Raw genomic sequence first — 24,526 nt, forward strand, 5'->3', positions numbered from 1 at the left:
AGAGGGGGGGTTGGATAAGGGGCAGGGAGTACTGGGGGGCAGTCAGGGAGCAGGGGGCAGTTGGATGGGGTGGAGGTTCTGGGAGGGGGCGCTCAGGGGACGAGGAACGGGGGGGGTTGGATAGGTGTGGGAGTCCTGGGGGGCCTGTCGGGGGTGGGGTTGTGGATAGGGCTCGGGGCAGTCGGGACAGGGAGCCGGGTGGGGTGTGGATGGGGGGGGGGTGCCAGGGGGCCTGTCGGGGTGGGTGTGGCTAGAGGTCGGGGCAGTCAGAGGACAGGGAGCAGGGGGGTGGGGTCCCGGGGAACAGTTAGGGGTGGGAGTCCCGGGAGGGGGCACTCAGGGGACAAGGAGCAAGGAGTTCTGAGGGGGGAGTTGGGAGGGGGCGGATATGGGGTGGGGGCCAGGCTGTTTGGGGAGGCACAGCCTTCCCTACCTAGCCCTCCATACAGTTTCGCAACCCCGATGTGGCCAAAAAGTTTGCCCACCCCTGAGGTAAATGTAGCCTTATTATAAATTAAAATGGGACAAGGGGCTGTTAGCCTTCTGCACGGTGTTCAAAGGGGTGCAATAGAATTTCCAACAGGGTGACATTTGAGAACTTATCCCTCATGTGCCTTGTTCTATAGACTGAAAGCATTTACTTATTCTTCCTCAAGTGCTTGCTCATGTCTATTCCATTCTAGGTGTGCGCATGCCCACGTGCGCGGCTGTCGGAGATTTTTTGCCTTAGCGGTACCCATAGGGCCGGCTGTGGCACCCTCTGGAGTGCCGCGCCAGTGCTGTGGTATATCAGGCGCCACTGGCCCTCCGGCGTCTCAGTTTCTTCTTATCACCTGTGTCGCTCAGTCAGAGCGCCTCTCTAGCTTGGCAAGAGCTAGCGATTGTCTACCATTTTGAACTTCGTGCCTTAAGGCCATTGTATTTAGTTTGCTTTGTTAGTCTTAAGTAGTTGTTAAGTGTGAATTAGTTAGTAGTTAGGGTCCCAGCAGGACTTTGCCCCAGGTGGGGCATGCCCCGGTCTCCCGGGTTCAAGCCCTGTTCGGACTAATTTCAATTCCTGGGGAAAACACTGGCAACAAGTGCCTCGGCCTCCATGCGCAGCACACCACTGGCACCCAACTCTTCCAAATGGTCACCGGTAGCCACGACCAGCAAACAAACTCAGGCATCGATGGCTCCTCCCTGATTGCTGGAAGGGGGTTCCTCTGGTATGGAGTGCCAGTTGAGCCCATTGTCATGGTCTCATCAGTGTGGCTTGGCACTGGAGGCCCGCTCCCTTGTTGGCAGTACCGCAATGACAACATGGCCAGTGGCAAGCACAATGGCCATATTGGAGTGCGTGCGGCATACCGGTCATGACGATGCCTCCTTCATAGCACTCCTAGGTGGCCGTGATGGAACACTGGGCGGCAGCCCCACCAGCACCGGACTTGGTACCAGAAGCCTGTTCTGAGGTCAGGGCCCTGTGCCCACCCCAAAGCCTCTTTCTCCGACGGTGGTCGAGACCCAGCACCCCCACTGGCGGTCCAGTCTTCCTCGTTGTCCCCAGACGAGGCGGTCGTGGGACCTTCTAGAGCTAGCCCGCCGGACAACTATAGGGAGCATCAAGCCCTTCTCCTGGTCACAGGTTACATCGGACTGCTGGGTACTGGACATAGTGGCTCGGGGCTATACTCTGCAGTTCATAACCGCCCCTCCTTCCCACCCCCACATTCTCCCGTCCCTCTTCAGGGACCCTTTCTCACAAGCAGCCCCTTGTTCAGAAGGGAGAGAAGCTCCTGGGCTTGGGGGCTGTGGAGGAGGTTCCTCGGGACATGAAAGGAAGAGGATTCTACTCCCGCTACTTCCTAATCCCAAAGGCCAAAGGGGGGCCTCAGGCCCAACCTGGACCTGCGTGGCCTCAACACGTCTCTCAAGAAGTTGAAGTTCCGCATGGTCTCCCTGGCCTCCATCATTTTTTCCCTGGATCCAGGGGACTGGTATGCCACTCTCGAGTTAAAGGATGCTTACTTTCATGTCTCCATATTCCCGGGCAACAAGCACTTCCTGTGCTTCATAGTGGCTGGGCGTCACTTCCAGTTCATGGTGTTACCCTTTGGCCTGCCTTGGCTCCCAGGGTGTTCATGAAATGTGTGGCGCCAGTACCTGAGACATTGAGGGGTCCAGATCTTCCCGCATCTCGACGACTGACTTATCAAGGGCAGGTCTCCAGGGCAGGTCCAATGGAGCCTTGACCTGGTGTGATCCGTCTGTGACGATCTTGGCCTGTTAATAAACACAGAAAAATCCACTTTAATGCTGGTCCACGCGAGCCAGGGCCTTCCTTCCGGAGGCATGCTTCCAGGCCATGTCGTACTTGATTGCCCAAGTAAAGAGCCATCTGCTTACCACAGCCCACCCGTGCCTGCGACTGATGGGTCACATGGCCGTGTGCACGTACATTGTCAGTCCATGCCTGTCTTCATATACTACCTCTGAAGGCATGGCTGGCCTCGGTCTATATCCCCAGCAGGCATGCCCTGAACCAAGTTGTTGCAGTGCCAAGCCATGTCCTTTTGTTCTTGGATTGGTGGCTGGATCCGGAGTCAGTGCTGCAGGGGATTCCCTTCGTCACCCCATCTGTCACTTACCCTGGTTTTGGATGCATTCGACCTAGGTTGGGGAACCCATCTGGGCAAGCTCAACACCCAGGGCCGCTGGCTTTAAAGCAATCTGGCCCTTCATATCAAAGTCAGGTTCAAAGCGGTTCGTCTAGCCTGCCAGGCGTTCTTGCCCCACCTGAAGGGCAGGGTACTGCAGGTCCTGATGGACAATAGAATCGCGATGTACTACATCATCAGGCAGGGCGGAGCCAGGTCTTCGGCCCTTTGTCAGGAAGCGCTCGGCCTCTGGGACTTTCGTGTGCAGCATACCATTCATCTGATAGCCATTCATCTGCTCGGAGCCAAGAATGTCCTGGCAGATCACCTCAGCAGGACTTCTCATCTCGCCACAAATGATGGCTCCATCTACAGGTGGGGTCAGCCTGATCTTCTGCAGGTGGGGGGCTCCCCACGTGGACCTGTTCACATCCAGACAGAACAGGAAGTGCCACATGTTCTGTTCTCTGCAGGGCAGGGGCAAGGGCTCCCTGTCAGACGCCTTCCTGATTGTCAAGTATCAGAGGGGTAGCCGTGTTAGGGGTAGCCATCCTGCAGCAAAAAAACTTCAGGACCAGACTTCAAAGAGAAACTGCTGAGCTTCAGTTCATCTGCAAATTTGACACCATCAGCTCAGGATTAAACAAAGACTGTGAATGGCTAGCTAACTACAAAAGCAGTTTCTCCTCCCTTGGTGTTCACACCTCAACTGCTAGAAGAGGGCCTCATCCCCCCTGATTGAACTAACCTTGTTATCTCTAGCCTGACTCACTCTTGCTTGCATATTTATACCTGCCTCTGGAAATTTCCACTACATGCAGCTGACAAAGTGGGTATTCACCCACGAAAGCTCATGCTCCAATACGTCTGTTAGTCTGTAAGGTGCCACAGGACTCTTTGAAGCTTCCTGATTGTGTGGTCGGGAGCGCTAATGTAAGCCTTCCCACCGATGCCGCTAATCCACAGTCCTGCTCCAGGTAAAGCAAGACAAGGCATTGATCATCTTCATAGCCCCAGCTTGGCCTCGTCAACACAGGTTCAGCATGCTGCTGACTCTCTTGGCAGCCACCCCGCTGCAGCTGCCTCTTCGGCTGGATCTGCTGTCACAGAACCATGGCAACCTGCTGCAGCCAAACCTGGAGTCGCTGCACTTGATGGCTTGGCTGCTGCATGGCTGAGTGCGGACAAACGGGGGTGTTCCGCTGGTGTCCAGCAGGTCCTGCTGGGCAGCAGAAGACCTTCCACTAGGGCTGCATATGTGGTGAAGTGGAAGCCGTGTTGAGCCATGGACCGACACGTTCGTGTGGATGAGGCCCCACTGCAGGACATACTGGACTATTTACTGCATATTAAGCACCAAGGTCTGTCGCTATCGTCTATCAAGGTACACCTGGCGGTCATTTCGGCATTCCACCCGCCACTTCAAGGCTAGTCAGTTTTCGCCCTCTCATGACAGCATTTCCTGAAGGATTTGGAGCACCTTTACCTGCATGTCTGAGACCCAGACCCCCTTGGGACCTGAATCTTGTGCTGTCCAGACTCATGGGTCCCACCTTCGAATCCTTGGCTTCCTGCTCCCTTCTGCTTCTCTCCTGGAAGATCACCTTCTTGGTCGCTATAACTTCAGCCCATAGGATGTCCGAGATTAGGGCGCTCACGTCGGAGCCGCTTTATATGGTTTTCTATAGAGACAAAGTCCAGCTGTGTCTGCACCCGGCCTGTCTGCCCAAGGTTGTCTCCCAGTTCCACATTGGTCAAGACATCTACTTACCAGTCCTTTGTCCAAAGCCTCATGCTACCGATGAGGCGCGCAGGCTGCATGCCCTGGATGTCAGATGGGCATTGGCCGTCTACATTAATGGAATGAAGCCATTTCGTAAGTCAACGCAGTTATTTGTTGCTGTCGCTGGCAGGATGAAAGGTTGCCCAGTGTCAGCCCAGAGAATCTTGTCTTGTATCACGACCTGCATCCACTTTTGCTGTGAGCTGGCAAAGGTGCCCCCGCTGGAAATTGTGATGATTCATTCGACTAGGGCACAGGCATCAGTAGCAGCCTTCCTGGTGCAGATGCCGATCCAAGAGATCTGTCGGGCTGCAACCTGGTCACCCGTCCACATGTTCACATTTCACTACATGCTGACCCAGCAGGCTCGAGGCGATGCTGGCTTTGGCAGAGCAGTGCTGCAAGATTGTAAACTCCAAGCCCACCTCCGTCGATTCTGCTTGTGAGTCACCTAGAATGCAATTGACATAAGCAAGCACTCAAAGAATTAAAAACGGTTACCTACCTTTTGTAACTGTTGTGCTTCGAGATGTGTAGCTCATGTACATTCTATTACCCACCCTCCTGCCCCTCTGTCAGAGTGGTCTGCAAGAAGGAACAGAGAGGGCGGAGGGCCAGTGGCACCTGATATACCGCGGCATAAGCACAGCACTCTAGAGGGCGCCACAGCCAGCCCTACAAGGTACTGCTAAGGATAAAATCTCCGACGGCCACGCACATGGGCATACGCACACCTAGAATGGAATGGACATGAGCAACACATCCCAAAGAACAACAGTTACAAAAGGTAGGTAGCCATTTTTTTGTTGTTGTTGTTGATTTAACTGCATAAACTATATTGACAGATATTTCAAACTTTTTAACAATTTTAAGTAATAGTACAGTGTCCCCTATGCACAAGAAATAAAATGACAAAGACCATTTATAAAGAACAAGGCCTCAGAGAAGGGGCAGGGGATGGGGTAAGGCTGTTTGATTTTGTGTAATTAGAAAGTTGGCAATCCTAGCCAGAGCAGAGCTGGGAGCGGACCAGGGCTGGGTGTTGCTCCCTCCATGGCCCCCATAGGGTGCTGGCCTGGGTCCCGCTGCGCCCCCTCAATGTTCCCCATACCCCCCCCTCAGAGACTGCAACCCACAGTTTGGGGACCTCTTCATTAGAGCCTCTCTGAAAAGTAAGGGAGTGATAGAGCCATGACTGCCCCTGTAGATACATACTCCTCAGGTTTCATAAGGAAGGTGGGGCAGTGTTTGTGTTCCACAGGAGGTTTGGGAGGCATTGTGCTCCATACTTCATAGAATATCAGGGTTGTAAGGGACCTCAGGAGGTCATTTAGTCCAACTCCCTGCTCAAAGCAGGACCAATCCGCAGACAGATTTTTGCCCCAGATCCCTAATGGCCCCCTCAAAGATTGAACTCACAACCCTGGATTTAGCAGGCCAATGCTCAAACTACTTCTCTCAAGAGTTTAAAAAATAAATTAAATACTTTTGTATTTAAGAGCTCAAATCAGTAACAAAATGATTGTGTAAGCTTAAAACTTATTAATACATTTAAACATAAAATATATGAAAATCTGCCTCACAGATACTTATTTTCCAAGACCCAAATTCAGAGTTCTGTTTTTTCCCATGAACCATTGATGATATCATCCATTCTACTGCATAGGAAACCCAAAATCCTAAACTAAAGACTAGTCAGATAAATCTTTTTTTTTTTTTCAAATCATATGTATTTATGATTATAAGAGGCCAAATAAATACTCTGTTAGTGATTTAGGATCTTAAAAACTTTTTAAATCTGGAGTTTTTCTGTACAGTTTTAATTTCTTAGTGCCAAAGGTTGGGATTTCCTACTGAAAAGCAGTTACCCTGCAGAAGACCCACTGGGACTCACCAGTAATAAGTAGTTAATAGGTATAACATGGTGGCTTCATAAAAACAAGATAATCAATTCCAGCTGTTTTTCTATTTAGTCATCCTTAGGATGCAAAATCAGGGACAGGATGAATTTACACAGTTAGCACGTATTGTGAAAAAGAGGAAAAGCAAGCAACTTATCAGTTTGTGGCGAGAAACTACATACAATACACTCTCCCTTCTCTCCCCCCCGCCCCCTTTCTTGTAAAGACCTGACTAACACGGATACAACTGAAACCTGACTAAATCAAAGTTTGGGAAGAAAGAAAACTCATATATACAGTATAGCATTTACCTAGCCCGCAAAGATACCGCATGTAACAGTTTTTACCAGTTTTGCTTGTTCATGACAGAAAAGTAGTAGTTAAATGAGAAAAATAACACACTGTGTTTGAGACTCCAAAAATAAAATATGCAAGAGAGGGAAAGGTCTTATTCAGTTTTTGGCATCATTGTGTTAAGTCAGTTTAAGCCAAGAAAGGTTGGTGTTCCTCACTGCCTGCCAATACTAGAAAGTTTACATACTTGATTGTGGGTTTTTCCCCCCCCCCCTTTTGGAGGAAAAAAATCTGTATGAATTTTAGCGGGGAAATCTTTACTTTTCTATGCAGAAAAGATCGTTCTGTTAACAACTCATCAAGAAAAAAAAGATAAACAGGATTAACTGTTTACTTTAAGTGAGGAGAAGTCTGGTTGTTTTTCAGAAGAAGAACACAATGTACTGTTGTATCTGGTTTCCAGAGTGGTGTTTATCATAATTCCTTGTGCTGTGGTTGGTAGAATGCTGGGAAGGCACTCCGCCCACTCACAGCTTGCTGGCTTTCTCTCTCCCATTGAGGCCTCACTACAGGATTTTGCGATTGAGTGAGCTGTCCTGTGTGATCTTTATTGCCTGTCATGAGCTGACATTGACCTAGAATAAAATAACAGGGGCCATTTCCTGGAATTCTCAATGGACTGCTGAGAATTGCTACCATAACTCTTGTAAACAGTCTATACACACACACTTTCCCTCACTTATACACACACCTATGAAATTGAGCCAATGAATGAGAGCAAAGAGAAAAACAACCGGGGGTGAAAAGAAACATCAGAAACCTCAAGGAAGAATTGAGTTGTATTTTTGCCAAACGAAGGTCCCCAGAAAGCCTTCACTTGTGATTTTCTTCTTTGCTGTTTTTTTCTGCTGCTTATTTTGATGAATAATAGATATAGATTTTAGTATAGTTTCAGTAGGATGATGTTACATTAAAACTGTAGGAAGAATTTCTTCCTGAATGCAGCTCCATAAAAACCCCTGCAGTGTTATATTTCACTCACATTACATGTTCACTGAAGCAATGAATATTTTATTTCTCTCTTTTGCTTTATGTTACCAGGAGTACATTTATGAATGCTCTATCACTCTTCAGAATGTGGGCTGTTCCCTTTCTTTGTTATTAAAGTTCATTTTGTATTGTATTTTATAAATTCTTCTCACAGCCCGTTCATAGTCTATGTGGCTTAAAAATGAATCCACTATATCCACAAATGATACACCGTTGAAAGATTCAGTGATGCCACTAGTATTGCTACAGCATTCTTATTTTATTTCAGTGGCTACAATATTTGAAAAGTGCTTGCCGTATGTATTATTAATGGTACTTAAGTGTTCTCTCAAAGATGCTGCTGTATTTCAAAAAGTATGGGCTTGAAAGCCTTTCACTTACAAAACTGCCCTTAATTTAAATGCAAGTTTAGTACATGAAGGGCTTGCAGCAGGGTATGCTCTTCCTGAGCATTTATTCTCACAACACCCTTGCGAGGGAAATATTTCTATTCTCATGTTGTAGACAAGAAACTGAGGCACAGAGGGAATCTGACATGCTGAATGTTAAACAAACAACCTGTGCCAGAGCCAGGAGTTGAACTCTGATCTCTTTGGAATTGAGGGCACCCACCAGTGTGCAGAACAAGATCCTCTCTTAGCTCCCCATTGAAATATGCAGTTGAACATTAAAACATTAAAAACAAAAAAGCCCTTAGTATCAGTCTTATGTTGGTATGAGCCTATTCAGATTCATGGATAAAAGTGCTATTTAAGTGCCATGATGATGGTGATTGTATGTTAAATTTAGAATGTGATCTTCTCTTGGAGATTTCATATCACTCTAAATGGGTGGTGTTCATCTGAGTCTGTGGCTTTCTTCACCATAAAGTTTTCCTGTTGTTTAGTAAATTATTTTCTGTAGAAAAATTTTATCCTGTTCTAAGCTGATCCATACAAACAAATCAGGCAATTGTAATGAGACTCCATATGGAAGCTCTCCATAATTTAACATTGCAGTATATGATGGGAGTCTGCATTTACCTCTTCTTCTTTTTTTTTTTTTCTTCTCACTACATTCTACCTATAGTTTACTGCCACAAAAGTACTGGTGGTAGCAATTCTGAAACAAGGTGAAATGGTCTCATGTTTATTTACTTATATATACCCAGAATGCTCTTCTTGTTCTTAGTTACTTTATAGCAATGCTGATGTCTGCACTCTAAAAACAAATGGAAATGATTGAAGATACTTATGGATGTAGTTTTTTCTCATTGTATAATTAAGACTTTACTCTGGTGATGTATTCAGCATGGATCCAGGCAAATTACAGAAAGCTATAACATAATTATCTCTTGTTTGTTTGTTTGTTTTTGTCCCACTGGACTGTTTCCCCTGAAACTTCATCCAAGTTCTGAGATAAACATTTGAACAAATAAATGTTTTCTTTACCCCTGCTAGCCCCAACAACAGCTTGCTGGGAATGTTTGTTTCTATTTGATGTAATTTTTTTGGCTGCAACTATTAATAGATTGATTTCAATATTCAGGAGTCCAAGACAGCCAAAACAACCAGAAAAATGTAGAAAATATTTCCCAAATGCATCTCTGAAAGGGTTTGGAACTGTAACTTAAGCATGATATTGAGCTTGGGTAGGTAACAGGAATGTCTTTTTATCATTTGTAAAATGTTTGTTTGTTTTTTAAATAAAAAGGGATCTCACAAAACTCAGTTACTGGGTGACTGGGTAATAAACTGGCAGATGAAAGTCAGTGTTGATAAATGCAAAGTAATGCATGTTGGAAAACGTAATCCCAACTACACCTCTACCCCGATATAACGCTGTCCTTGGGAGCCAAAAAATCTTACCATGTTATAGGTAAAACCGCGTTCTATCGAACTTGCTTTGATCCGCCAGAGCGTGCAGCCCCGCCCCCCGGAGCGCTGCTTTACTGCGTTCTATCCAAATTCGTGTTATATCGGATCACGTTATATCAGGGTAGAGGTTTATACATACAAAATAATGGGGTCTAAATTAGCTGATACAACTTAAGAAAGCGATCTTGGAGTCATTGTGGATATTTCTCTGAAAACATCTGTTCAATGTACAGCGTCAGTCAAAAAAGCTAATGAATGTTAGTAACCATTTGAAAAGGGATAAGACAGAAAATATCATAATGCCTCTATATAAATCCATGGTGTACCCACACCTTGAATACTGCATGCAGTTTTGGTCACCCCATCTCAAAAAAGATATATTAGAAGTGGAAAAGGTACAGAGAAGAGCAACAAAAATGATTAAGGAGAATTTATAAAGACTTTTCAGCATGGAAAAGAGACAACTAAGAGGGGAAATGAAATCGTGACTGGTGTGGAGAAAGTGAATAAGCAAGTGTTATTTACCCTTCACATTACACAAGAACCCAGAGACACCCAATGAAATTAATACGCAGCAGATTTAAAACAAACAAAAGGAAGAACTTCATACAATGCATAGTCAACGTGTGGAACTCGTTGCCAGGGGTTGTTGTGAAGGCCAGAACTATAATGGTGTTCAAAAAAGAACTAGAAAAGTTCTTATCTGTGAACATCATATAAAAGAGAAACAAACGTCAGGAGTTTAAGAATTACAAGAAAGTGAATTACAGAGAGCGTGGTTCAGTGAATTTAAAACAGTGCATTGGTGCTGTATAAAAAAAACTGCATAGGAAAAATGTATTCTGTTGAAAATGATTGTCCAGTTCAAGTTCTGGAACCATTGCCCATGTCCTTACAAATATAAATAGTCCATTTCTGTGCCACATGCTATCCGTAGCTTGTTGCCTATGTTCAGCTCTCACCAGATATTTGGAGTATTCCACGTTGACTGGGAAAATTTAAATTAGTATGCAGCTCCATTTATGTTTGGCATTAACAACATAGCCAGGCTACCACATGGCTCCTGCAGGCCTGTTCCTTCCTACAGAAGCAGTTTTTATCAGCTCTTTTTCCTCAAGGCATAAAAGCAGTGAAGAAGGCAGTGGAGGAGTAACCTGGGTAGAAAAATGGAGAAAGGAGTCAGCGAGGGGAAGATCATAAAAGTCCTAGTAGAAGATACATTTAATTTTCCAGGTTTGAGCTGCACTTGTTGATGATTCTTTGAAATGGGAAAAAAGGCCATTTTTTGAATACTGGCCATTAAAACACAAGTGATTAGATAAATGCAATAAATGTACAGAACCTGTAATTTTGGAATAAGGACACTGCAAAATGAGTCATTTACTTTGTTTAAGATTTCCGCTGTAGGTATGCATGGTGACAAAGTAATTGCTAAGAATGTTTTACTAAAACTTTTGGAGGTCTCTGCTACATATTTGTTGTTTAAGATGTTATTTCCCTGGGCATATTTGGTGTATTGGCTGGGATTCTGGATTTTATTCTCAGCTCAGCCACTACCGTGCTGATTTGTGGACAGAGAATTTAAACTCTGGGTATCAATTTTCCCATCTATAAAATGAGCACACTACTATTTACTCTCCTCTATAGAGTTCTTTGAGACCTGTGGATGAAAAAGGCAGTTTGGTAGCTAAGTATTAATAGTATCTTTTTTTTTTATCTGTATCCTTCAAATTGTAGTTATTGCTGGTTTATAAAACATCCCTGTCTGGAGTGGCAACAAATGATGTGCATTTTAAAGGAGAACAGAACAGTCTGAGTCTGCAGTGGCGATAATACAGTAGAGATATACTATTTAAATGGAGACATTTAAGCAATATGTGGTCCATTGAATATGGTATTTTTTACAGGAAAATCCCTGTGTTACAGGATAAACAAGCTGATCATGGTCCCACAGTGTTTTCAGATCTGTAGGGTTGCACCTTTCTAATTGCTGGTAACTGGACCACTGCCCCACCTCTTTCCCCAAGGCCCTGCTCCTGCTCCACCTCTTTCCCCCAAGACCCCCTTCCCCGTCACTTGCTCCTCTCCCCCACCCTCGCCCACCCCCTGTTGCTTGCTGGATCATTTCCACCTCCCTCCCCAGCTGGGCTTCCTCTGCTCCGGTGCTGTTGCAGCCTGACAAGGAGGTGGCCCTGGCTGAGCAGAGGCTGGCGCAGGTTAATGACCCAGCGCCTCCCCCTGTCCCGCAGTAACTGGACTTTTGGTGTCCAGTCTGAACACTGCCAGGTGTCCTTTTTGACCAGACTTTCCGGTTGAAAACTGGGCACCTGGCAATCCTAAATGGTACCCTGACACAGAAGCCAAAAACCAGACTGTCTGGGTAAAACCCAGATGGGTGCCAACCCTATCTATGTCTCTGGCTCTGATTTTTCCAACAATGACAGGTACAATTAGCAGAAGGACTGCTTCATTTGCACAACGGTGGGTGGCTTCTTGTGTGCATGTCTGAGGTTCAGATAAGTTAAATCCAGCTTGGGTGGTGTCCTGAAGGTTACAGTGTGAATCTAAGCTATGCTTACAGGAGTTAAGGAGCTCCACCTTGAGACTTGACTAGACAAGTTGTTGAATTGGAATTGTGTAGGCAGAGTGTTGTGCCTGTGGTGATTGAGAGAGAGGGGAGTGTTTTTAAGTGTGCTTTGTCTCTGCTAGGAGCATTCAAAAATAGATAAAAAATTGTAAAGATGCTGCCCCTGGGAGCCAGCTGAGGTCACTCAATTAGGGTGAACTGCAAATGGAACGAGGCAGAGAAACCCCAAAAGCTGGTGGATATTCCAATACTTAGATTTACCAAGCCAGCACAAAACAGCTTCTGTAGTACCTCACTGGTTACTCAAGAGTCCAAACAATGCAGTTCCCTTAAAGTACCCAGCCTCAGGCCTCCATCCAGACACACATGTCAAACATATGATGATAAATTCTGAAAATCTTATTTCATCATATAAAAGAAAAGGTTCTCCTGATTCCAAAGGACCAAGTCCCAGACCCAGGTCAAATGATAACTTATATCTTACCCAAAATACACGCCTATAGTCAATTCTTGCTAACTAAACTAAAATTTATTAAAAAGAAAAGAGAGAGAGAGTTGGTTGAAAGATCAATACAGGCTTGAGTTCAATTTCTTGAGGTCCAGATATATACCAGAGATGAGCTTGTAGTTGCCAAAAGTCCTTTTTAGAAATAGTCCATAGGTTGGTTTCAGAGTAGCAGCCGTGTTAGTCTGTATCCGCAAAAAGAACACAAGTAGTCCATAGGTTATAGTCCATATTCGGGGTGGCTCCAGTCAGTGACTGGGGATCTCAATCCTTATGGCTTAAGGTTTCCCCCTCTTGAAATCCAAAGCAGATCTGAGATGAGGAAGGATCGTGTCCCAGGGTTTTTATACATTTCCTGCAGCTTTTTGGCCTGAGAAAAAAATAGGCTTAACTTTCCTTCTCCTAAACATCATGGCAATTAGCACAGGATAATTTATCCATTAAACAGTTCAGATACAGGTTACTACAACCTTCAAAGAGACATATAGACAATAATACTATTTCACTCAAGTGTCTTCCTAAATATTAATACTCCTTTTTTGATTTTTGAATCAAAGTTATAGCAAAAGACAAGACTTGTTTGCTTACATCACAAGACCTGAGCAAACAGGTACCCTTCTATCTCTAACAATGCAGGCTTGCATTTCAAAGCTCTATTCATTTACATATCTTCCTAACCAGTCTTTAGAGTTCCACCATGGGTCAGGTCAGTCTGTGAGTTACTTAACTCTTTCTGGCCCTGTCACCTTTCAATGAGATATTATATTACACTCATAATGTCACAGAAATTTTCCCCAGCAAAGAAGGATAATCAACAATACCTTACCTTGATGGTTAAGATAAAGGATGAGCAAACTTTGAAGTTAACACTTTCCCCTTCCCTCCACTCTCTCCCCAACTCTCCTGACCCTCACTTCCTTTCCCCTCCAAAGAAACAACAACAAACAGTGTCCCTTTTGCATACTGTAGAAGATTTGTTGGGGACTTGTATGCACAAATTTCAGCCTGCCTTTCTTTCTCACCACAATCTGGAGTGTTTTCCTTAAAATGTGTATAAATAAAAAGTCTGTGTGGTCCTTTTACCTTTGATAAAACACAATTACTTTTAGTTAAGTTCTGTTTATGACAAATCTGCTGCGTATTTCTACAGGATGTGGACACGGGCAACTGCAGCATCTTCATTCAGTGTCTTCTTGCTCTCCACCCTCAGTCATCCCATCCTCTCCTCTCTTCCTATGCTAGGCATATTTTTCGATACACTGTTCCTCTCACTGGCAGAGATGGTGGAGGTAGTTGTCAACTGTGGAATGATTAAGCACAGGTGGGTTCTACTCACGCCCATCCTTCCAGAAGACTTAAGTGCAAGATACGAGGCAGCGCGCCATAGATGTATAGTATGTTTCATGTATAATTAAAAAGAAGAAAAGGGAGTTTTATTCCTTCACTGTGAAGGATGTCTAATTAGGAGGGGCACAGCGGTGCAGTCCTGTAATCATCTCCACATTTCCAGTGGGAAATATTTAGTCCTTAATATTACTTCAATCATAAAATAATGCAAAGTAATAAACCACTCCTACTCCCTCCCCAATTCCCCAGGGCTTTTAGGAAATTAACAAAATCTTCCCAAGGTTTAAAATAAGACTCTGTGTCATTACATTAAAAAAAAAAAACTGACTAAGCTCTGCTTCATTTCTTATCATTCCCTGTCCTTGCCCCCTTTGCTCTTATCAATGAGTCAGACCTCACTTCTTCCTTAGTTGTCTTCTCACATTCTCGTCTTCATGCAGTCTCCCATGTCACCCTCCGGGATAGAACGAACTCTCTGTTCAGTCTCAACAGGAGTCTTTTTTTCCACATCCCTCCTTTAAATTCTGTACTTCTGTAGGGCCACAAATGCTAAGCCTTCCAGACCATTCTAGTGCACTCCTTTTATAAGAATCACATCTGGCCCGAAAGATTAGATTTTTATAAGTGGTTGATTCTTGCAAGTGGAGTATTTTAGTATGGGAATGATTTTGTCCCAGTGGGTTTGATCACTATATGCAATTGATTCTTCTATCAGTGAGTCTTATAAATTGAGTGCACTGTATTTTGAAAAACTGGATATAGGCCCCCATCCCCACAACACACGCACAGATACAGTTGATTAATAGTAATGTTTTTTCTTTTATATTAGTTCAGGAATATGTATAGCAACAAACAAGTGTTAAACATTTATTTAGAAAATTTACAATATTAGTCAAGCTGTTAATGCATATTGCACTTTATGGAGAGATGGATTTGTGGTAAATACATTGCTGAATTTTCATAGATGAGTAATGTAGTCCTGAACAATTAGGTTTTGGATTATATGTTTGGTCTTTTGTAATTTAGGTTTCAAGTTTGTTCCGTGTAGTGGTTCCAAAGATGAATAAGACTGGTACAAATTGTTGCTTAATTTTGTATATATTGTTTGATTGAGAACTAAATTTTGAATGTATCTGATGAAATGTGGGCCAACATTATAATATGAGAAAATGATGCAAATTCAGAATTTATTTCAGAAAACTAAACTAAATAGAATCCTCTGTAAAGCATAGCTGCCATGCATCAACATCCTCAAGGAGCCAGTAGGCTGCATCCATTCATGGTGGTGCTGGTAATAGTGTATGAATGGATCTCTAAGAACTGAGCCAGCTGCACCTGAAATGACATCAAGAGTTCTATGAATACGTTTCTGGGTCCTGTTGTGCTGCTAGGTTGTTTCTGTTGTATGAGTGAAGAGGAAAATTGACTGTCATTAATTAGATACTTGTAGCATTAGACTGATTTCCTGTCCTTGCACAGTGAGATGCTGGGTCTATGATCAGTACGATCTCAGGTTTTTTCATTATATCACTTGTACTTGCAAAAAGGTTTTAAGGAGGTGAATATTTTTTGTGATGTCCTCAGTCATGTTGTTAGTCTGTGATGTTCCTTATCTTGAGTTCCAATCTGGAATTCAGTTTTGCAAATAAATCAATTGCTAATCTCAATTTAGACTTGTGTATACTAGCGTAATCCTAACCTATTTGGTGCCCTATTTGGTGCCCCCAGCATATTTGTAATAACCCACATGCCCACTTACACACATTCTCCCAATAATGCAAAAGCAATCACATAGAATCATAGAATATCAGGATTGGAAGGGACCTCAGGAGGTCATCTATTCCAACCCCCTGCTCAAAGCAGGACCAATTCCCAACTAAATCATCCCAGCCAAGGCTTTGTCAAGCTTGACCTTAAAAACCTCTAAGGAAGGAGCTTCCACCACCTCCCTAGGTAACCCATTCCAGTGCTTCACCACCCTCCTAGTGAAAAAGTTTTTCCTAATATCCAACCTAAACCTCCCCCACTGCAACTTGAGACCATTACTCCTTGTTCTGTCATCTGCTCCACTGAGAACAGTCTAGATCCATCCTCTTTGGAACCCCCTTTCAACTGTGTTGGAGTTTCAGGTAGTTGAAAGCAGCTATCAAATACCCCCTCATTCTTCTCTTCTGAAGACTAAACAATCCCAGTTCCCTCAGTCTCTCCTCATAAGTCATGTGCTCCAGCCCCCTAATAATTTTTGTTGCCTTCCACTGGACTCTTTCCAATTTTTCCACATCTTTCTTGTAGTGTGGGGCCCAAAACTGGACACAGTACTCCAGATGAGGCCTCACCAATGTCGAATAGAGGGGAATGATCACATCCCTCAATCTGCTGGCAATGCCCCTACTTATACAGCCCCAAATGCCGTTAGCCTTCTTGGCAACAAGGGCACACTGTTGACTCATATCCAGCTTCTCGTCCACTGTAACCCCTAGGTCCTTTTCTGCAGAACTGCTTCCTAGCCATTCGGTCCCTAGTCTGTACTAGTGCATGGGATTCTTCCATCCTAAATGCAGGACTCTGCACTTGTCCTTGTTGAACCTCATCAGGTTTCTTTTGGCCCAATCCTCTAATTTGTCTAGGTCCCTCTGTATCCTATCCCTACCCTCCAGCGTATCTACCACTCCTCCCAGTTTAGTGTCATCCGCAAACTTGCTGAGAGTGCAGTCCATGCCATCCTCCAGATCATTAATGAAGATATTGAACAAAACCGGCCCCAGGACCGACCCTTGGGGCACTCCGCTTGATACCGGCTGCCAACTAGACATGGAGCCATTGACCACTACCTGTTGAGCCTGATGATCTAGCCAGCTTTCTGTCCACCTTATAGTCCATTCATCCAGCCCATACTTCTTTAACTTGCTGGCAAGAATACTGTGGGAGACCATATCAAAAGCTTTGCTAAAGTCAAGGAATAACACATCCACTGCTTTCCCCTCATCCACAGAGCCAGTTATCTCATCATAGAAGGCAATTAGGTTAGTCAGGGCATGACTTGCCCTTGGTGAATCCATGCTGACTGTTCCTGATCACTTTCCTCTCCTCTAAGTGCTTCAGAATTGATTCCTTGAGGACCTGCTTCATGATTTTTCCAGGGACTGAGGTGAGGCTGACTGGCCTGTAGTTCCCCGGATCCTCCTCCCTTCCCTTTTTTTCCCTTCTTTCCCATAGGCATTTGGATTAGACTCATGGTGAGCAAAGATACTGTTTGTGCATCTACTGTACTGGTAGATGCAGTACTATTGTGGATTGGATTGTTGGTGTTATAGCTCCAATAGTACATTTCTCCCACTACTATTCCACATCCATCATTGCTCATGCGTCCTGTCTGGTATACTTTATGCACTTGACTATACATGGGTCAAGTTTGCTAGAAGCCACTTGTCTGTAAAAATAACACTACACACAATGTGGGGCTCATTTGTGTGCTATATTGTAATGATCAACTTCTTCAGCAGCAACTGAGTTCATTTTGCTTCAGCCACTAGACTGTCTTAAGCTACTGGCTTAATATGAGCGTGCTGCCATTTGGCCTGACGCTGACTTGCAGGCGCTGAAGTCGATCTCAAGAAATGAGAAGATCCAGTGCTTCTTAAAAGAACACTGGCTGATGCCAAGTGTCTGAGGTAATAGCTGAGATGGACCTCACTTGGAGTGGCAAGCAAGTTCTGTGAAAAGAGTGACCGTCAATAAAAATAGGTCCAGTGTGGAACAAAAAATGTGTCCGTTTTTTGAAAGGCTGGATCAAGTCCTTGGTATGCAGCCCAATATGCTTCTGGGTAGCGTGGAGGCTCCATGTATAGAATGGTTGAGAGGTGAAGAGAAAGCTGATTCCATGGATCCAGAGGGATGAGGAGCTGAACTAAGAGATACCTGACTCTCTCTACCATTCACTGGTTGCAGTCCTTTCTCTGTGATTGGATCTTTTTAAAATGGGTTTGTGCTCTACCAGTGGAGGATCTTCAAGAATGGTGCTCACATGCTTAACCTACAAGGAGATTTCACAGGAAGCCCCTCTAAAACCTCTTGAAGCAGTGCCTGCACTTTTAAAATTTATCTTAATTCTACCTTCTGTCACACCTTCGTTTCCTCCAAAAAGGAATCAAGTGTCTCTAGATGTTGGAGGCACCTACGCTGTCTGCAAGGGTGCTCTGTAATTCCTTTCTCTCTTGAAAGGTCTCCTTGCTCAATCCCTGTCCCCCCATTCCCCTCTCCCCCACGGCAGTGAAGCTAGTTTTGTATCCAGCAGCCTCGTTCACCCACTCTTCTATGACTCATACTATCTTAGCTGCTAATCTCTGATGTGGAACCTTGTGATGAAATACCTTTTTGAAAATCTAAATATACTTCATCCACTGACTCTCCCTTATATACCATGACAGTGATATCTTCAAACTCCAGCAGGTTAGTTAAGCATGACTTCCCGAGCTTGATTCCATGTGGACTGTCCTTAATCACATTGCTTGTTTAGGGGTACTCTTACCACATCCCTGAAGATAGTTTCCAAGTGTTTCTGTACAACAAATGTTAAATTCAGTGATGTATAGTTCCGTGTTTTGTTTGTTTTTTATTCATTTATTTAAATAATTGGGTTGTGTTTGCCAATTTCTAATCGTCTGGATCACTCTGATTTCAATTAAATTAAAAAAATATATCCAACAGTTTCCTTTTTCTTGACACTTGTTCATCTCATCAAATCCAGTGTTTTATTTAAGTGGATCAAATATATAACCAGTTGTGTTATCTGTGTATTCTAGAAGATTCATCCCCACTTTGGGCAGATCTATACTCTCTTTCTTTATAGACACAGGAACAAAGTATTACTTATCTACTATTTCCTAATCTCCAGTGTAAATCCTTTAATTCCATTTTCACTTGTTCTCTATAGCTTTTGTTATCCTTTGTCTATTACAAATATATTTGAAAAAATCTTTAGTGCTATTGTTGTTTTAATGTATTTATTTGTCCCAGAACCCATTATATGCAAAGTGCTTTAAAAGCATTTTAGGCTAATCCCTACTCTGAGGAACTCACAATCAAGTTTTCTGCAATTTGTTATCTATTGTTTCATAATTGTGAGCAATTTGCTAACAGAGAAACATTAAACATTGTTTTGCAGATTATGCCTCCTTGTTCAGGATGCCTACGGAATGTTCAGTGAAGTGCAGTTGCAGACCCCATGTTCTGTAGAGGACATTGAACAGCATAGCAGGAGATGGGAAGGAAAATCCTGCACTTTAGCTGTAATAAGAATTTTGCAGAGAACCACGAGGGGAAGGTGAGAACAATCCCTGAAAAAATATGCTGTGTACTGTGGCAGAGATGATGTCATTTTATTTAGTTAAGGATCAAGATACTTCGGAACACAAGGCAGACATTGTTTGATCTGGTATTATAATCACCATTTGTAGAACACCATGCAGGTAGCAAAGCAATAAAGAGAAAATATAATATTTGAGCAGCTATACACAATCAGCATAAGCAAGTTTAGATAATATTAAGTATTTCCCAGGAAAAGGGGTGGAGGAGGAGAAGCAAGCTCATTATTGTTTACATTATGAATAGTTTTCCTCACTTCTAATAAGATTCAAAGACTCAAAAAGACAGATAAGACCTTGTAGGTAATTTAGTCCATCTCCTTCCCATTGCAGGATTGGTCTCTACAGTACATTTTCTACAATTTTGTCCAGTTTGGTTTAAAATGTCTCAAGCACTGCAGTTTCTTCTAGTATAAAAAGGCCTTTTCAGTTTTGCTTATGTTGCTTTGAAAGGGGTTTAAGCAAAACCGGGGGGAAAATCCCATTTTCAGTCCAGAATAAGTATGTCCACAATGAGTTATTCCAGTATAACTATATTGGTTTAACTATACTGGTAAAATTATACCAATATAACTGATGAAACTCTCCTATGTAGACAAGCCCTTAAGGTGTTGGTTTCAGGAAAACCATCAATGGATTCTAAAATGGCTGTAAAGGAATAAAATATAAAGTATGAGGAAAAAAATGTTTTTTCCCTCTGCCCACCTGCACCCTTGGGTCATGTGAGTCTGGAGTAAGCCAAAATGGGTGATAAGCTCCAACATGTGTCTGTTGTCCCACAATCCCAAGGACTGGAATCTCACGTAAATACTCAGAATGCTCTCTGTTCCCTTAGTCTTGGGTGTTTGGTAGACAAGATTTTTCTTTACAGTCTGATAAGCATGTGCTTACTTTAAGGACCAAAATGTAGCCTAGGTTCAGAAGGCAGTAAAGGATATTTTAGTTAGCAGTCTGACCACAGACTGCTAACTAGCCTGAACGAATTCTGGGGATGGTGGGCCTGGCACATTAGGGTAGGGCAGAGGGAACCATATACTCTTCTTTTGGGGGACATAAATGCTCTGGAAGAGAAGGTGGCTGAGAGCTCACACAAATGAGTCCTATCCTGACCCAGAGCAGCCCATGCAGCGCTTGACCATTGGGATTATGATGGTTATTGCTGTAGGGCTGCAGTAATCCCCATGCAGTGCCATTGTGGGGGAAGAGGGAAAAGGTTGGGTACAGGGTCTCCCAGTGTTGTTTTTTGAAGGAGGTCACTGGGGGCTCTCTCTCCACTTCTCTGATTGTTGGGGTTGGGATGGGCCTTTGGTTCAAAGGACAATCTAGGACTATGCAGTTCATTTAGGCCCTGTTCTAAAGCCCTTTGAAGTTAATGGAAGGATTCCCATTGGACTGGTTTAGGATTGGGGCCCTAGTGTCTACAAGGAACACCTTCTGCAAGGCTCTCACAGCAATGAACCCTTTCCCCTGTTAGGAAACTAAAGGAAGAAATGTCTCCCCAGACATCATTGTCCAGTATCTGGCTGCCCTATAAGGCAGATGGATAGTGTGGAGTCACAGAGAAGCTGTTGTGACTTACTAAGTTTATACAAGTCATTACTGTAGAAGCTGGATTAATAGCATGTGGTTCGGTATGTGTTTCCTGACCATCTTTTTCCTCTCCACTATTCTCATTCACATTATACTACTAACCCTCCCTGCACCTCTCTTCCCTGACCTGCACATTTTGCCTAACAGAGACTAAAGTAATATGAAGGTTTGAAGAGAGAAAAGCAGACCCAGTGAAATTTTTTGCCATTCAGTGTTTGATGTGTATATTCTATATTTCTCAAACCAACCCTCCCCCCACTTGCTAATCTTATAAATTTAGTCTCTTGGGAAAGGAGAAGTGAGATTGCCCCAGGTTTCCTCAGGGATGTAGATAGCAATTTCTAAGCTGTACACATTCCAACCTATATGTCACCTCCCCTCTGCAGTATACTCCACATTTTCCAAGATAGCTTCAGTATGATCACTAACCAAGTGGATGCAGTTATGGGTAAAGATTGAATAGTGTGTTCAATAAAAGGTTGCATGAGGGGGGAAAATAACCTGCAAATTGCCTATGAAATGCTTCCTTACAGGAAGTTAAAATTGTATGCTGCGATGTACATGGTGCTTGTCTATCTACACTTATGGATTTCTCTGTGTCGGTACTTTAGTTCTGATTGGTGTTGGAAATAAGGTGTAAATTTTTAATAGTGAAGGTAATTAATCTTTGCCCATGGATATAGTGGATTCTCCATCACTAGCAATTTTTAAATCAAAATTAGAATTTTTTTTTAGAAAGCTATGCTCTAGTATAAAAGGAAATATTTTGGGGGAACTCTGTGACCTGTGTTAATCAGGAGGTCAGACTAGATGATCAAAATGGTCCCTTTTGGCCTTGAAATCTGTGAATACATACAATAAGTTCTCCTTTAGTAGTGTATAAAGCTTTTCCCCTGGTCAGGCAGGCACTAAGTGACTTCATGATGACAATTCCAAAAGCAAACGATTAGTTCTTCTTCAAGTAGTGTCCTTATGGGTGCTCCACTCTGGGTACGCTTGCCCTCCGTGCGCCTTTGATCAGAGATGTTTGCCCCATGCACGGATGTTACTCGGTCTTGTGATCCATGCAGTTGCGATATAACACTGCATGAGTTGTGGGAAGCGGCGTGGGCTGAGAGATGTGCTGGCCGCCGCTTCCTGCAGCCCCTGTTGGCCTGGAGCAGCGAACTGCGGCCAGTGGGAGCTGCGATCAGCTGAACCTGCGGACGTGGCAGGTAAACAAACTGGCCTGGCCCGCCAGGGGGCTTACCCTGGTGGGCCACGTGCCAAAAGTTGCCGATCCCTGCTGTAGGGTATACCCTGCTAGGAGGGGTACGGAGGAACATTTGGGGGATGCGCGGTAGGGCCCAGGTTAGCCCCTATGAGGGGCGGGGAGGGAGCACCACCCAGCCCCACTCCACCCCCAGCCCAGCTCCGGCCACAGCTCCACTCAACCCCCTGTCCACCTCCAGCCCAGCTCAGCTCAGCCCTCATTCACTCTCTGCCCCCAGACCAGCTCCTCCTCCATCCCCATATCCAAAGGAGGTTCCAAATATGGTTGAAGCCCTTCTTTTTAATGCGGTATTAAACTGTTCAATTGCAGCACGGACTAATTGTTATGCACGCTAAAGGATTACAAGGCTACTTTGCATTCTCTCAGTATCTATACACCTGCCCACAAGAGAGAGGTTTGGTAAGACCCAGACAGTGCAGAAATCCTGTCCGCCCAATAATCGAGCTCCCAGAGATCATACAGACCTCAACACAAAAGTTACCTCTCTTTGGTCTGCCAACTCTCCTTCCCCGTTCCTTTTCAGGGATCCCGACCGCTCTCATGAGAACCAGCTTTGACAAGAAATAGACTCTCTCCTACTCTTGGGTGCTATAGAACCAGTTCCCAGGCAGCACAGGGGGAAGCAGTTTTATTCCAGATATTTCCTGGTTCCAAAAAAGAACGGTGGTGGGAGACCCATCCTAGATTTAAGACTATTCAACACTTATATGAAGATTCAAAAATTCAAAATGGTGATACTTGCAGCAATAATTCCATCCCTGGACAAGAGGATTAGTTCTCAGGCCTAGACTGTCAGGATGCATATTTCCATATAGCGATCCACCCATTTCACAAACAGTTCTACCTTATACTGTTAGGACCATTTTCAGTACAGGTTGCTCTCTTTCAGCCTGTCATCTGCCCCAAGGGTCTTTTTGAAGGTTATGTCAGTAGTAGCAGCACATCTCTGCAGAAAAGGAATTCTGTTCCCTTACCTAGATGATTGGCTTCTGAAAGGTCACTCCTTGGATGTAACCTCACGGGCAACTTGTGTCGCTGTAGACCTCTTCATCAACTTGGGCCTACAATTGAACATTCAAAAATCCACCTTGACTCATGCAAAAGTTAGAATTCATAAGCACTTATCTAAATTCAATAGAAGCAAGAGCCTGCCTCCCAATGCACAGATTCATGGCCATACCCAACATAGTACAGTCCAGATCAGCCCTCAGACCACAGTCAAGAACTGTTGGGGCACATGGCAGCTGGCACTTTTGTTATAAACCATGCAAGACTCCGAATGCATTGCCTTAATGGGTGGCTCAGAACTGTTTATTCACGGAACAATCACAGTCTAACTACACTACTGTCTGTACCTACCTGTGTGAAGGAATCACTCACTTGGTGGAAATACCCTCAGAATGTTTGCGCAGGAGTCCCTTTCACCCACGCTTCCCAACAGTGTCATAATGATGGATGCATCCCTGCTAGGGTGGGGACCATATCTGGACACTCACACAGCCCAAGGCAGGTGGATGCCTCAAGACACCACTCTGCACATCAACCTCCTGGAACTCAGATATGCCTGGGTCTCCAGTTTTTATCATTAATTAAGGATAAACACATAAAGGTCCTGATGGATAACATAACATGTTCTATATCAAGCGACAAGGAGGGGCAAGATCCCCCTCTCTGTGTGCTGAAGCTGTCAAGCTTTGCAGTTGGTGCATGCCCAATCAGATTGCCATCACAGCAGCTTACCTTCTAGGAGTTCAGAATGTGACTGCAGGCACACTCAACAGGCACTTCTCTGAAGACCATCCATCATACTACACCATATATTCCAGCAATGGTGCACCCTGCAAATAGATCTATTCACAATGGCAATGAACAAGAAATGTGCCCAGTTCTGCACCAGAGGTGGGCTGGATCACCATTCCTTGGGGGATGCCTTTCACCTTCAGTGGTCATTGAGTCTACTGTATGCATTTCCCCCAACTCTCTAATATCCAAAGTTCTACTCAAAATAAAAAAGGACAAATCCAGAGTTATTCTAATAGTTCTGATCTGGCCCAGACAAACGTAGTTTCCTTACCTGATAAAGCTAGCCATTTACTCACCAGTCACTCTCCAGGCCACTCCTAATCTCATTTCCCAAGAAGGCGGGAAGATCTTTCACCCCAATTTTGGACTTCTTCATCTCAAAGCATGGCTGGTAGATGGTCCATGGGATTAGAAACAACCTGCTCAGAGGAAGTAAAGAGAGTGCTATTACACAGCAGAAAACAGTCTGCATGGTACATTTACTCACAAAATTGGACAAGATTTGCCTGCTGGTGTGACTTCAAACACATTAAAC

The 24,526-nt window shown here is 44.1% G+C and overlaps 1 protein-coding gene across 7 annotated transcripts in view; it reads left to right on the forward strand.

Annotated features, from left to right (window-relative positions):
• Positions 1-24,526, forward strand: part of SPIDR (scaffold protein involved in DNA repair) — a 305,024-nt gene that overhangs the window by 249,603 nt on the left and 30,895 nt on the right. For 5 of the 7 annotated variants that reach the window (XM_005279938.5, XM_005279939.5, XM_042857049.2 and 2 more), the window contains exon 11: positions 19,127-19,285. The exons of the other annotated variants lie outside the window; for them this stretch is intronic. In XM_005279938.5, coding sequence (XP_005279995.2) covers positions 19,127-19,285 — 159 coding nt within the window. The remainder of the gene's footprint in view (positions 1-19,126; positions 19,286-24,526) is intronic. 7 annotated transcript variants of the gene reach the window in all.

The sequence above is a fragment of the Chrysemys picta genome, chromosome 2, assembly GCF_011386835.1.
Source record: "Chrysemys picta bellii isolate R12L10 chromosome 2, ASM1138683v2, whole genome shotgun sequence".
Lineage (NCBI taxonomy): Eukaryota > Metazoa > Chordata > Testudines > Emydidae > Chrysemys > Chrysemys picta.